At 43.4% G+C, this 15,008-nt stretch overlaps 2 protein-coding genes across 12 annotated transcripts in view; one reads left to right on the forward strand and one right to left on the reverse strand.

Moving 5' to 3' along the window:
- ANKRD27 (ankyrin repeat domain 27) overlaps nucleotides 1-7,335 on the forward strand; it is a 71,042-nt gene extending 63,707 nt beyond the window's left edge. For all 10 annotated transcript variants that reach the window (XM_083750446.1, XM_083750449.1, XM_083750454.1 and 7 more), the window contains 3 exons: nucleotides 869-950; nucleotides 3,136-3,208; nucleotides 3,936-7,335. In XM_083750446.1, the coding sequence (XP_083606572.1) occupies nucleotides 869-950; nucleotides 3,136-3,208; nucleotides 3,936-4,196 (416 nt within the window). In that variant the 3' untranslated portion in view covers nucleotides 4,197-7,335. The remainder of the gene's footprint in view (nucleotides 1-868; nucleotides 951-3,135; nucleotides 3,209-3,935) is intronic.
- On the reverse strand, nucleotides 5,928-13,488 carry PDCD5 (programmed cell death 5). Of its 2 annotated transcripts, XM_083750585.1 has the most exons (7): nucleotides 12,982-13,488; nucleotides 12,237-12,695; nucleotides 10,771-10,811; nucleotides 9,880-9,941; nucleotides 9,054-9,145; nucleotides 8,155-8,226; nucleotides 5,928-7,489 (listed from the first exon to the last, which is right to left on the reverse strand). In XM_083750585.1, the coding sequence occupies exons 2-7, from the start codon at nucleotides 12,300-12,302 to the stop codon at nucleotides 7,448-7,450; spliced, it is 375 nt and encodes a 124-aa protein (XP_083606711.1). In that variant the 5' UTR covers nucleotides 12,303-12,695; nucleotides 12,982-13,488; the 3' UTR covers nucleotides 5,928-7,447. The 2 variants fall into 2 exon arrangements, with proteins under 2 accessions (XP_083606711.1, XP_083606712.1); XM_083750586.1 differs by lacking the exons at nucleotides 5,928-7,489; nucleotides 12,982-13,488 and adding an exon at nucleotides 8,075-8,100 and having other exon boundaries at nucleotides 8,133-8,226; nucleotides 12,237-12,389.
- Nucleotides 13,489-15,008: the final 1,520 nt, after the last annotated feature.

The raw sequence follows: 15,008 nt of genomic DNA on the forward strand, positions 1-15,008 counted from the left end.
TAATTCTAAGCTTTCTTTTTAAAAAAGAACAGGAGCCAACCCTGATCCGGTGTTGTTACCTGGGATGGGCAAGGCTCTGTCTTTCCTTTTATAGCCCCACCCAGTTTACTCCAAGATGATTGTTTCCTGCCCTAAGTGGGAATGATTGACAACAGCCCAGTATTCTTGCTAATGTAATTCAATCCCCACAGGGATATTTTTGCACCTGCCGTTTTCTGCAGCCAGCACTAAGGAGTTGATCCTCATGAAGTTTATTCTAGGAGACCTTGCCATAAGGAGGGATTTTTGAAAGGTTTGGGAGTGGACTGGGTGGTGATGCGGGGGCCACATAGGTTGCTTCATGGCCCTCTGCTCAGCCTGTATGTTTTGCAGATGGCCATGTGAATGTATGGAGTACAGCATATGCTAGACAGGGTGCCATGTTGAACAAAACCACTTTCTGGGTTTTGGACAATTTTCATGTTCTGCAGGCAGCAGAATGAGGCGGTCAAATCACCTGCATTGGCAGAATGGACGTGCAGGTGAGAATGCCTTTATTAAACACGTATTCAAACTTCCCTGCATATAAGGGAGGAAGGTTTGATCTCCCCTCCCAACACCTGAAGTGGTGCAGTCCATTCTTCTGATTCAGTTCCCGCCTCATTCTTCCTGATGCCTGAGTTCAGGCACAGACCGGATCTTAGGATTCTCGACCCGCTGTAGCAATGATGCCAAGCTGCTCAGGCATCTCTACAGCTTCGGTGGCTTTTAAAAGTTAGGTGGCTTTCATTCATTCTTAATTCCTAATTCATTCTTAATTCAGGATTGTGTGGACTTGATTGCTAAAGAAGTATGCCAATTTAATGGTTTTCGTTACTTAAACCTGCAGTCAGCTTTAAATCTCCCGAGATAGCAGACGATCTCGTCACCCGGCGCCTTCAGCTGGTCCAGTCAATCAACCGCTTTAACAAGTAAGCTTCAAAAACTGCCTTCCGAGTGCTGCCTGCCGGTACTGCCAAAGCATCAGATAACACTGCATGCAGTCTTCAATTGGGCTGGAGCTGCAGGATGTCTTCCAAGCCAATCTGGTGTGGTGTTGTTGTTGTTGTTTAGTCGTTTAGTCGTGTCCGACGCTTCGTGACCCCATGGACCAGAGAACGCCAGGCACCTCTGTCCTCCACTGCCTCCCGCAGTTTGGTCAAACTCATGCTGGTAACCTCAAAAACACTATCCAACCATCTCGTCCTCTGCCGTCCCCTTCTCCTTGTGCCCTCCATCTTTCCCAACATCAGGGTCTTCTCCAGGGAGTCTTCTCTTCTCATGAGGTGGCCAAAGTACTGGAGCCTCAGCTTCACAATCTGTCCTTCCAGTGAGCACTCAGGGCTGATTTCCTTCAGTATGGAGAGGTTTGATCTTCTTGCAGTCCATGGGACTCTCAAGAGTCTCCTCCAGCACCATAATTCAAAAGCATCAATTCTTCGGCGATCAGCCTTCTTTATGGTCCAGCTCTCACTTCCATACATCACTACTGGATCTGGTGTGGTAGTTAGTGTCAAACTAGGACCTGGGAGACCAGGGTTCAAATCCCCACTCGACAGCCATGAAGCTCACTGGGCTTACTGTGCCCACCACTTTCCCTGCTTTCCTTTATAAAGGGGTTGCAGGGGGAGTGTCACTGGTGGATGGATCAATGCCTTTGCTTGTGCAGACATATGTAGCACCTGCTGTGCATTTGAACAGGGCTTGCCTATGTCGTGCCGATCTAAACATTCCATATTTTGATAGAAACCGTAACCTGAGTTTGAGGTCTTCATTTGAGCAGGAGCTGGGACAAGCTTTTTGCCCTTTTGTTTAGCCCTTCCATAGTATGAGCCAACACACCAGGAGGTCTTCAATTAACTATTGTTTCATCTTTTGTCCCAACTGAAAAAAACTATGGTTACTATGGTTACCGCCCTGTGGAATGCCCTCTCACCAGATGTCGAAAGAAAAATTACCAAACTTTTAGAAGACATCTGAAGGCTGCCCTGTTTAGGGAAGCTTTTAATGTTTAATAGGTTATTGTATTTTAGTGTTTTGTTGGAAGCCGCCCAGAGTGGCTGGGGAAACCCAGCCAGATGGGCGGGGTATAAATAAGAAATTATTATATTATTATTACTAGCATCAGAACAAACCAGGGTTTGAAGTTGGTTCAATTACATTGGCTTATTCCAATGCTGGAAACCATAGTTTCCCCTTCTGACACACCATTTGGCACTTAACAGAATGCAGCTCGGTCAGGTCTCTACTACTTGAGGCAACTTTCAGAGACGGCACAGGGAGCTGCAGCAGAGAGGATGGCTGAAAAGCCCTTGTGCTTCTCTTTTGGTTCCAGCCTTTGCATATGCCACCTGGTTAGTGAATCCTAAAATATAGAAAGGGAGACAGAAATGTTTTTCAATAAATAGGGTCACATCCAAAGGTGCCCCATGGGAAGTTGACATTCTGTGAACACGGGGAGCTTTGATCCTGTGGAGGCCCCTGTAAATGGATCAAAGAATGATTTTTGCTGGTTTCTCTCTGCCACTCCTCCATTTCTATTTAGAAAGGTTCACCATCCCTCTGAAGAGATGGAGCATGTAGGGAAACTGCCAAAATTTGTCTCCCTCCACATCAGTTTGAAGGAGTGTCTGTTGAACCCCAAATGGAAGGGCACTTTTGAATCCAACTCACGATGTCCCAGCCATGTCCAAGTGTGTCACAGTGACACCTCCACTGCTTAGGTTGCACTGACTTCGTTTAAAGAGCCTGAGCACCTGCAAAGAGGTCAGGTTGTACAACATTCTGTGACGCCTCAATTAGTGGCTGGGGAATAAAGAATCCAATACGCAAGCTGGCTGTCCCTAATTTAGACTGTTGGAAAAGTAGCTGATGCTCCTAAGGGTAAAATTAAATGACTTGTCTTCTGACCTTTGTACACTTAGACTCCAAAGGACAACTCATGACATTTATACCCCAGGAAGGTCAAATATTAAGAATTTTCAGCAAAGGCAACGGAGCAGGTTTTGTTACTGAAATACCGCCACCTGGTGGCTGGCAGATATACACTGCTGTACTGAGTTACTTGTACCAAAATGTAACCAAGTTTCTTTTAACCTTGTTTGTTTGTGTCTTTAGGTCAAAAGACTTGCGGGAAACTATAACGAGAGATAAAAGCGTCCCTAACTTTAATGATGAATTACTGCATCAGGTAGGAAGACAGGTTTGAAATGAAGGGCTTGGTTGTAGAAAAAACCCCTCAAAGCGGTTTACAAAAAATTGCAAACTAAAATAAGTGGTGGCTGAGATTCTTGGGGTGTTAGTTCTACAAATGTGCTGGATATGCATCATAATAGACAAGAGTCTATGCCTGGGGAGACCTGATTTCAGACCCCAACTTGCTACAGAGTTGGTTGTAAGCTTACTCAACAGTCACACACACTCACCTGGCATTTTATGAAGATAAAAATGGGAGAATCCCGATGTCTCCCACTGTGACCTCCTTGGGAGGAAGGGCAGGACATAATTAAGGTGTGCCAGCCATAGCCCCTTCCTCAACATGGAGTGCATCTCACTTGAATGATCCATTCCTTCTCCCCTATATTTTATCTAGTGGAGAGGTCCAGTAGATGAATTGGTTCAGAAAAAGACAATCAGGATGGTCAGGGATGGGGGGGGAGGAGAGATATTGGTTAAAGATATTGGAGGCGGGGGTAGGGGGCGTAGGCAGGATAGCACTCTTTAAAGGCTTTCACAAAGAGGAAGGCAAAGAGTTGTTTTTTGCTGCCCCAGAAAGCCAGACTTGACCCACTGGGCTGAAGTTACAGGAGGGTAGCAGCTGATTAGTAGGAGAAACTTTTAATGGTATTTGCTTTAGATTTATCAGCCAGATAAAAATAAAACATCTTAACGTGCTCTTTTTTGTTTTGATTCTCAAGTTAGCTATTAAGAGCTTTGATAAGAGCAAGCTAAAGCCCGTGGATCCTTTAAAACAAAGCAGGGTGCAGATCCTTGACTCCAGCAGCAGAGGGGAGCCCACACTGGATGAAGTCGAGTCTGATGTGGCAGCAGCTCCTCTTAGAAGTAAACTAATGCATCGGAGACACACTGTTAATGTGGCCCTTTCAGATGCAGATGACATCCACAATTTATCCAGAGATGCCCCCGTTTCTTCACTGGAAGGCTGCTCTGATGATTGATGCTTTCGAAAACACTGGCAAAGAAGCAAGTTTGTAACCAAAAGCAGCAGCAACAACACCAATTGGCGTCAGTTCCACTCTTTTCAAGAATCAAAGAATCCTTAGGATCAAGGGATTCAAAACTGCAATGTGAAGACTGGCAGGAAGAGGAACATCTCCTCCCTCAACCAACACAGTTTGCAGTTGGAGACAGAAGGGCTGTTTATTTGCAGTTGGATCCACAAAACCCAACAGGTGTGATCCATTTTAAACAGACACACAACTGAGATGTATATGGAGATATCAAAAACTATGAGACACATTAGTCTGTACTTGAAGTCTTGAAATCAGATATAACTGTAATGGGTGTAAGTTTGGAACAGAATACCTATGGGACTTCCAAGGCCTACATAATTATAGTTTGAAAAGACAGCAGTTTCTTTCCATTTTTGCACTACTAGTTTGCACCAATTGTTGAAAGGAATTACACACACCGGCAGCATAGTTTGACACAAAGGGCAAGATTGCACAGATCCTTTGGTTCTCATTTATTTTATTGAAACACGGGCCATATATGGGTAGTTGGAAGTGAGGGAGGTTATAGTCACTGTTTTATAAATAAAGGGTACATCTTCTTATGGAGAGCAGGACTAGCAGAGTTGAGACTTGGATTTTGAATCATTTTATTTTATGTAGCAGCCCACATTAGTGAACATATTCTCAAATACTTGTATTGAGACTACAACCGTACCCTATTTAATTTAAAATAGCAAATATGCATGGCACAATAATACGATTCCACTAAATGCAATGAGTCTAGCTAGAGAGTACATCTGTATCCACCAGGTCTTGGAAGAGCTGCTTAGTTGACCTTACTTGAAAAGACACTTCCAGATTGATAGACGGGGGCACTTTTAGTAATGGAGCATCATTTTGGTAAACATTCCATTCTTTATTTTTATTTTTAAGAGGGGTTGAATTATCACTTGAACAGCACAATAACTTTTGTCAATTCCAATTCTGTTTTTATGTAATATTTGTAAACAATACATTGGGTTTTTATTGTTTAATATTTCTCTGTTCAGAATGTTAGTGCAAGGTATATAAAAAGGTAGAATGCTAGTGGGCTCCTGAAGGACAAGGAAAAGTATATTTTTCTACTAAGTAATTGAGTTCACCTAGTTTTCTTACATGCCTTTGACTTGTGCCAAATGATGGGAGAGAGAAAGAAATAGTAAAATTAACTAATCTATGCTCTTAATGTGGGACTCTTTATTTATGGTAAGTCATGAATTGCAGCTTGCTGGTTGATGGGAGCTGCTGCCATAAAGCATTTTCTGAAAACTTTATAGCCTGTTGCTCATGTTCCAGTTTTAGCAACACAGATCTAGTTGCATGAAGGTATGGGTGCTTCTGTGGAGTCTGGAAGCAGGAGAAAAGCAATGCATTCTGGGTCATCCTAAGCCTCTACTGTAAACAAGTTCCCTTGTATGCAATTGTGAAAAATTATCAAGTTTGATATGAGCATTGTAGAGGGGGCAGGGAGCAACATGCATTGGTTTTTTCAAAAATCAGTGCCTAATGCTTTACAGCACCCAGAGACACGGGGAATGGTGTCTTCCCTGCTTTATCCCAAAGAAAGAGGCATTTGGCCACAGCTGTAAACAATTAGTGCACCAGTGTCAATGTGCACTAATTATAGTGTCTTTAATACAATTACAATGGACAAATAATTGCTCTCTACAACTCAGGTTTCTTTATGGAAAGATTTTAATATGTTTCAAAGCTCTTACTCTATATGTTCCACTTCCACAGTGAAGAAGAGGGTCAAACCCCTCCTCCTTTTACAGTCTGCCTTACATGGGATGTTGGTACAGTAGACATACAAAAACCATTTCATTTTGCATTCAACAAAAAGGCACAACCTGAAGTCACAATGGCACCATGATGGCCAGGGGAATCAGGCAGCTGTTTCAATAGCTGCCTGAGAAAAGGAGGCAGTTTGGATAAGAACAAATATGTTTTGTCTGCTACCAACCTTTAGCCTGCGAGATGACAGGAATTGCAGTTTGGCGACATCTGGTGAGCCAAAGGTTCACCACCTGGTCTACACAGTTCTGTGTTGGAACGATATTTAAGAGAATCCAGCTGCTGTTAAACCTTTAAATAATTTTAATATGAAAGATTTAAGCACATGCTTAAGTCTTCTGTTGAAATGAAAAGGGCTTTAAAGATCCTGACTTTGGTTGCATCACTCTCAATCACTCATGCTATTAGCAAATGTATGGCAGGGGGTGGGGAAAGACATCTCTTGAGAGAAATATTTCCCAAGCACACGATATTTCAAGCTTCATAGCGTGCCAACCAAGATTTATCTAATTTTCAATGCAACAGATCATCCAGCAAGATACTGTATCATGGAACCATATTCTGATCAACCAACCCCTCTGGCTTTGGTTCAGTGATACTGCAAGTGTTCCAGTACCCAAGCGGACATGACATGTAACTCACACATTACATCATGATCCTTTAACATTTAAACCAGTAGTTTTCAACATTTGGGGACCATTTTCTAACCTATCTGTACAGTGGTGGTGCTCCTGTTGCAATCTACCTTAGATCAGGCCCCAACATGCCAACTGAAGACCAATGCTTTAAAACCAACCACGCTAACCGAGATTTGCTGTCCACTAGGATGCTGAAACGGCTTTAAAAGCCCTAAGAGCAAATTCTAGTTACCATCCTCGGGAGAAAGGGGAGGGAGAGCTTGCACATGGATGGGAAAACTCCATGGCTGCTCGAAATCCTTCAACCGTGGTTAAAGGATCATGAATGTCATGTTTATACAGCAGCCTCCATTCTTACATATTCAAATCAAAATCTTGTTTCCTGCACATGCCACTCTACTAACTTTGACAAAACCAGCAGGCTGCTTGCAACGCAGCTTTTCTCATTCCCTGCTGGGTTACGAGGCATCCTGTTGCCACTGAAGTACGACGAGCATGCTGCCCACAGGTGCCAGTGGCATAGCAGTGTCCAAAGGAAAAATGAAGTCCAAGTGATAGGGAGTGAACCACAACTTTTCAGGCCTCTGCTATAAAAGCGGTCTAAGAAAACCATTTCACTTAATTTTATTATACAGAACACAAGATCATCCCTTTATATATAAAAAAATGTGTACAGGGGAAAAAAAGTGTAAACTTTTCATCTATGCTTCTGCCAGGCACAGCACACTTTCCTTGACATACGCCAGATGATTTGCCTTTCAGCAATTAATCTTCCTCATCAGAATCCAAAACTTTCCTTCTGTTGAACTAGGGGAGAAAACACAGTGTAGGTGAAAATAACTTTGAGGCCAAGTTTAATAATCAAGAATTCCCTGTTTGTGTTATGAGAACAAGAGCAAGCAGAGAGCTGCGTGAAGCAAGGAAGCTCCCAGGTTTTTTGCCAGCTGCATATCTCGCTCCTGCCCAGCCTAAAAGTCAATACCCAAGTATTTGTTCATTGCCTTGCTGTATTGCTATATGTATTTTCAAGATACATTGAAGCAAATCTATTACAATAGTATAGTCTTTATATCAAGGGATAATAGGGGCCAGCTTGTAGGCTACATCCCACCAAGCTGCAGGAAGTGGCCCCGGCAGCTTTATCTCCTGGACTGATTAAAGCACTCTGAAAAGAACAAACTGGAGGATATTTTGTCTCTCATCTTAGAGCGAAGCACTATAGCACTAAGCTCGGAGATGAAGTCACCTGCCTACTCTTCCCAAGAGTTCAAGGCTGCAATTCTGGCCACACCCACCCCACCAAACTGTAAGCAGTAGCCATATACAGATTTTCTGCTCTGTATAAGCTGTCAGCTTCATACAGGAAGAAGCATGCAGATGTAGTAAACCTTTAACAAAAAATACTGGCTATGCTGTGATCCTGCGACCACTCTACCATTGGCGAACAGGCTCCAGTTTTTAAGATGCCCTACCTTTACTGTTGTTTTCTTGTCAGTTTGCTGACTCACTTTTTCAAGTATTTCTATCAACCCTTGTTCAGTTACCTAGGAAGTAAAAAAAAACAATCTCATGTAGCAGATACTCATTTGGTGGGAATGGCACATTTCCTCCTCGCCTCCCTCTGGGGGCAGAAGGACACACCCTATACAAGCAACTTAAACACTACACACAGGTAACACTTTCATCCAGAGCATCATGACAGTGGAAGGACAAAACCAAACAGCAAAGACCACCACCACAGCATCATTAACAGGTAATCAGCTATCCCCCATGTCACATAAAATGATTCATCAACTTTTTATATAAGACTAAAAAAAGCGATTCGGAAACAAGTGTGAATAGGCTAGAGAATTATCCTATAATAGTACAACTTTTCAAAGCTTATAAATCAATGTTTTGCAGGATGTGTAAGAATTATCTTGCCAAGTGAGACACGAGCTCCATCTCATTTGGCATTCTGTTTTCAGGCAACAGCAAACTCAGTCCAGCAGAATAACCCGTGTTTGCTTTCTACTAACAAACCACAAGGTGAAGCCATGGTTGTTTGCAGCCGTCCTAACCACGGCTTGTTATCACTGTGGTTTAGCATGATATCCAAACCCTTGCTTGACCATCATTTTGTCGGGCAACAAAGACACAAAGCAGGAACAGGTGGAAAACAAGCCAAATGTCAGAGAAACAAGCGGCAGCTTGTTTGCTAGTCTGTGAGGCGATTCATGGTTTGTTCAATAAACTGGTTAAATCGAAACCACGGCTTTGTGTGATGCACAAAGCCTGCCTGCCTTTGAACATTTATTTATAAGTCTGTATTTCATGAAAGTTATTTCCTATATTTGATTCATCAAGAAGTCATGACAGAGATTCCACTTACCTTCCCACCTAACTGTCCAAACCTGCCCATCTGTATGAGGTAATTCTCCACCGCTTTTGCCTTTTCTGGTTTCACAAGCGCTAAATTACTTACTGAAAAAGGACAACAGATATTTTGCAATTTTTTTAAAAAAAACCACCAGATTACTAAAGTCAGGCAAGACTTATTATTCACAGTACTGCAAAAGGCCTTGAACTTATTTTAAGATGGATTACTGATCTATGCCTGGTCTTATGAAAAAGGAAAACTGTATTTTAAGGAACTCGGTATACTGCTTTGTTCAAACATGGCTTATTAGGATCTTTACATTTCCCTCCTGCTTTCTGATTGTTCCATTCCACTCAACATTTAGACGGAGGGGAAAGTCCAGAGTAATGCCTTCAGACTGTAGTGCTTCAGGATCCAGGAGCAAGTGACAAGAGCTGCAGATATGTGCAAAGGGGAACAATCAACCATCCTCTTGAGGTCAACTCCAGTCCAGAGTCCTAGCTTAGCACCCACCAATACATTTAGGAATACCACTACACTATTCTGCAGAAGCAGCTTTTAACTCAGCAGTCCTCACTAATGACCATTCTAGAATAATTAACTATATATCAACAATAAGTTCAGAAAGTAGTATCCAGTGGCATCTCCTCTGCATCCTCCTTAGAACAGAAAAAGCAAATGCAGTGAGAATTGAAACCTACTTCCCACATAAGTGTGCCTAGAACTGGACCCAAAACACTATTATTTTCCTTTAGTAAAGTTAAGTATGTGCAATCTAAGTAAGATGGACTCAAAGAAAGGTATTAGAAGTTGGTCAGAATACATCATGGATGCTTACATCTGGCACGAGCTGCCTGATCCAAAAGCTGAGCCAAAATGTTATTCCTCATTTCTGATTCCCTGTAATAGAAAAATTATGCAGATAAATTATAGCTTCAGAAGATGTGCAGTGCATTGCAAGAAAGTAAAACACACGGACCATTTTGTACAACCGGAAATTTCATATTTAGACATTGCTAGTACTCAATTATATTTAAATCATTTAAACTACTATCCTTATGGAATTTACTGTGGAATTTGAGCACAAATTCATTTATTATTATCTGGGAAAGAGAATCCAACTATGGAAACTTGAAACACATTCAGTTCAGAAGCAGATCACAAGCTATTCATGGCTCAGTACCAAACCCCTACAAAGGTTAAACTCTCACTCGTTTAACAGTGGGCTCTTGATGCAGGAAGATTACATACCCATTTAGAAGAGTATGTGCATTGTAAAGCTCTAATAAAGACAAAAAGGATAGCAACCTTATTTAAGGAGAATGACAAAAAGGGGGGAAACTCTACTGGTCCCAATGTTCTGTGTCTCTTCTGTTTCTGCCTCTAAATCACACTTAATTTAGTAATAAATACAAACATGGCAGCCCATACCTCTGCTGCTGTTTATTTGTTTCACCTTCATTTTTCCTATAATTTTTATTATTATATTAAAAGTTAATTTTATCCCACCATCACACCTGCAGAGATATGAATCTGGATAACTCGCAGTAGATGTATCTCACAACATGCTTCCAGTCATGTGGTAATACTGATTACAGGATACAATCATACTAGCAAAAAAAAAACCCTAAGATGTGAAGGGGTGCCTTCTCCCCGCTACTGTGCATGACGTAATAAAGGGGTATCAGTCTACCGAAAAGGTGGCTTTTGTTTTCATCCCCTCTGTTACCTCTGTTTTGCTTCTTGCTGTGCGATGTCACTGGAAGGATCCTGAAATGTTAGAAATAAGAACCAGTTTAGTAGTAAAGCATAGCACTACTGAAAAAGTACAAACAAACAAACAAACAAACAAACGCTAAAGTACACATATATGGCCAGGACTGTTCTCATGCAGAAAAACTCATAAATGCACAGCTATTACTGCTCCCAGGTAGGGAGAAGGCACTAGATCCTAAATGATGAGAGTCAACTTTTGAGGGTGTTGAAGTACGCAACCTTCAGGTAATATAGAATCTACCAATTTAGACGGGAAAGTAGCTATACTTCAGCCCCACAGATGGACAAGTTACTTAATACATGCCTGCAAACTGTGGTAAGAATTGCCTGTAGGTCACCAGGCAAGAAAACTTCACAGAAGTTTCTTTTTCCCCCTTTGATGCCACAAATGGGCATATAAGAACAGCTGAGCTGGCAAAAAAGATGTTGTGTACCAGTAATGTTTTTGCAAAGGCTGGCTCTAGATTCCTAGTCAATGGCTAGATTTGACAGGCCCACCTTAGTGGGTGACTGACAAGTGCTTTTGACACAAGCCCCTTCTCCAGGTTGGCAACTGGGTGTGGGGCAGTGGAGCAAAGTCATTTAAGAACCTTCCAAGAGCTGGGACTGACAATCGCTGAGCCCTATTTCCAGACAGTGGCCGAATCATAGAACCCCTGCTCCCTCCCACTCAGAGCCAGTGTGGCATAGCCAATGTCAGAATACAGCCATGGAGACACGGGTTCAAATCCCCACTCAGCTATGACACTAGCTGGGCCACCTTGGGCCTAACCTACCTCTCCCATGGTGGTTACATGGATAAAGATGTGGGGGGTGGGGCTAATGGTTGACAACAATCATGAACAAAAGCCCACGTAGGGTAAACCCAAAAAAACCAAACCAGACAGACCATCAGTCCTTGTTTTCTCTCTTTCAACTGGTTAACTTCATTCATTTTTTTTTAAAAAAGAGAGATGTTTGTGCTAATATTGGATGTAAGCTGCTTTGGGTTTTTTTTTTCCTGAAACAAAGAAGTGGAAACCCTGAAAATAAGAGATGTGCTGCCACCCCTGTATTTCGTGAGCGTACTCAATGGGTTTCCTGAGTGAGTAGATATGTAGCATTGGAAATAATCCCAACACACGTGTGCGTGTATATACCGACGTGCATAATACACAAAACACGGGTCTCTTCCTCTGACTTCTCCCAGGGTGGTCTCTGCGCCCCTCCCGCCTTGCCTCCCACGCCTGAGGCGGCCCTGAGCCCGCAGTGAGGACTAGCGCCATGCAATTAAAACCGAAGGCCCAGGCCCGCCCTTCCCCTGGCCGGCCAGCCAGAGGGGCCTCGCCTGTGGGCCAGGAAACCGGGCGAAGCGCCGAAGGCGACGCCCGCCCGCGTGTGAGGGGACGGTCCAGGCCCGACGCCCTCCGCTCCGCTTACCCCGTGCTTGGCTTGCAGCTCGGCCATCCTCTGCTTGCGCAGTGCCTCCAGCTCCTCGTCCGCCATGGCTAGAGACGACGAGACGTCCGTGATGCGCGACGTGGGCGGGGCCGCTTCTCTCTTCAAGCTCTCCCGTTCGCTTCAGTGCGCCGGCGCAAGAGCAGGCGAGGCCAACGCAATCACGCACCGAGAGGAGGAATTCTAGCACAGGCAGAGGAAGCCGAGCGCCGAACAGACCAAAGCAAGAGCCATCAATAGAATCAGACCGCAAGGGTTTTCACGAGGAATCTTTCGCCCACGACCCTGAGAGTAAGGGTCTCGCGCTCTACCAGCTGAGCTTAAGAGAGAGAGAGAAAGTTGGTGTAAGCCTGCTTGCTTACAGAGCCTACTCAGAAGTTACTGTTAGCGCCCACTGAGTCCAATAAGATGTAGCTCTGCCAATAATGTCATGAAATTGTGCTCAATATTGAAAACAAAATAAAAAAATTCCTTCCAGTAGCACCTTAAAGACCAACTAAGTTAGTTCTTGGTATGAGCTTTCGTGTGCATACACACTTCTTCAGATACCTGAAGAAGAAGATACCTGGGTATCTGAAGAAGAAGATACCTGGGTATCTGAAGAAGTGTGCATGCACACGAAAGCTCATACCAAGAACTAACTTAGTTGGTCTTTAAGGTGCTACTGGAAGGAATTTTTTTATTTTGTTTTGACTATGGCAGACCAACACGGCTACCTATCTGTAACTGCTCAATATTGATCCAGAGCAGAACTCCGACTTATAGTTAGCAGAGTAAAAACTTAAACACGTTGCAGGATCCCCCCAAAACAGACCATAGGCAATTAATATTTCATCCAGCAGAGCTTTACTGCTACTGAAGGCTTACGAGTGATCCCCAAAGAAGGAGAAGAATGGTCATGAATCCAATACAGTACATTCAGGATTGGCACTGTCCATAAGAAATCCAGGGGCAGCAGACTTGACTTTAACTTACTGTAACTTATTATAAGTCTAAACCTTAACAACTAAGCATACTATGTGTAGAACACCACACCAGAAGAAAAGAAAAACAGAAAGAGAAAAGTGAAACCCAGGCTACTCCTGGCCTATTATTATAGTCAGCATGACCTTGACAAAAAGAGATAAGAGAACCAGTTTAAGACAGCTGTACTCAGCTTCTTTAAAGATATAACCCAAACATCATGAACCTTCTGCTTGTTTCTTTTACACAGAGAAACTTCCAGAACCCACTTGAATTAATTAGAATAGGAAAGACCCCTACACATCAGATCAATACTTTCTGTACAAAGAAATGCAAACTGACATATACATGTCATAAAATAATAGAATCGAAGAGTTAGATGGGACCCCTAAGGGTCATTTAGTCTAACCCCCTGAAGGAACCACCAGCTCAATAATCCCTGGCAGATGGGCATACAACCTCTTGCTTAAAAATCTCCAGTGAAGGAAGGAGGGAAATGCCGAGAGCTCGAGTTGCAACAGTGGGGGGACGTAGAGAAAATGTATAAACATGTAAGTTTTATACAAATTTGTGACCTATTATTAGTTCTCCTTTTTAACGATGAACTTCCTCTTTTTTTTGGAGCTGTGCAAGCGCACACCCCCCCCCCCATGTGTAGTTAAGCCCTTAGGACTGATAGGACAAGCACATTTCTTGCTGGAGGCCTTTTGCCTTTGAATGTCAGTTGTTGGGGATCCAGAAAGAGGGGAAGAGTACTCTTGCGCTCGGGTCCTGCTTATGGGCTTTCCATAGTGGGTGTCTGATTGGCCACTATGAGGAAAGGATGCTGGACTAGTTGAGCTCCCTTCAGCCAAATGCAGCTTCAGGTTTTTTCTTATGTTCATTCATTGCCACTAAGGATTCAGTGTTTCCCATACTTGGATTGCTGGCTGGTTTTTTTGGACTACAACTCCCATCATCCCTATCTAGCAGGACTAGTGGTCAGGGATGATGGGAACTGTAGTCCAAAGACAGAGGAAGACCCACATTTGGGAAACACTGGATTAGGCTTTCTATGGCTAGGATCCACAATGGCTATGTTCTAAAAGATGCCTGCTTCTTGGGAGAAAAGCAATGACAAACCTAGACAGCATCTTAAAAAGCAGAGACATCACCTTGCCGACAAAGGTCCGTATAGTTAAAGCTATGGTTTTCCCAGTAGTGATGTATGGAAGTGAGAGCTGGACCATAAAGAAGGCTGATTGCCGAAGAGTTGATGCTTTTGAATTATGGTGCTGGGGGAGACTCTTGAGAGTCCCATGGACTGCAAGAAGATCAAACCTCTCCATTCTTAAGGAAATCAGCCCTGAGTGCTCACTGGAAGGACAGATCGTGAAGCTGAGGCTCCAATACTTTGGCCACCTCATGAGAAGAGAAGACTCCCTGGAAAAGACCCTGATGCTGGGAAAGATGGAGGGCACAAGGAGAAGGGGACGACAGAGGAGGAGATGGTTGGACAGTGTTCTTGAAGCTACCAGCATGAGTTTGACCAAACTGCGGGAGGCAGTGGAAGACAGGAGTGCCTGGTGTGCTCTGGTCCATGGGGTCACGAAGAGTCGGACACGACTAAACAACAACCTCTACTGTCAGAGTCAGCATGCATCTGAACACCAGTTGGTGGAAACCCCTGGAGGGGAGAGTGGCTGTTGTGCTCAGGTCCTGCTTGCAGACCTGGATGTTGCATTAGATGGGCAGGTTAGGTTAAGAGATGGTTACTGGTCAGTAGTCATTAGCCATGAGGGTGGCAGTAAA

Source organism: Podarcis gaigeae (assembly GCF_964106915.1).
Source record: "Podarcis gaigeae genome assembly, chromosome: 8".
In the NCBI taxonomy this organism is placed as follows: Eukaryota; Metazoa; Chordata; class Lepidosauria; order Squamata; family Lacertidae; genus Podarcis; species Podarcis gaigeae.

What these genes read in the sequence shown, in the direction of transcription:
- PDCD5 (XM_083750585.1), bottom strand. Translation starts at nt 12,302, where the DNA reads ATGGCGGACGAGGAGCTGGAGGCACTGCGCAAGCAGAGGATGGCCGAG. An exon ending in AGCTGCAAGCCAAGCACGGG is followed by an intron (nt 10,812 to 12,236) that starts GTAAGCGGAGCG and finishes CTAACATTTCAG; the next exon opens with GATCCTTCCAGTGACATCGC. An exon ending in TTGGACAGTTAGGTGGGAAG is followed by an intron (nt 8,227 to 9,053) that starts GTAAGTGGAATC and finishes TTTACTTCCTAG; the next exon opens with GTAACTGAACAAGGGTTGAT.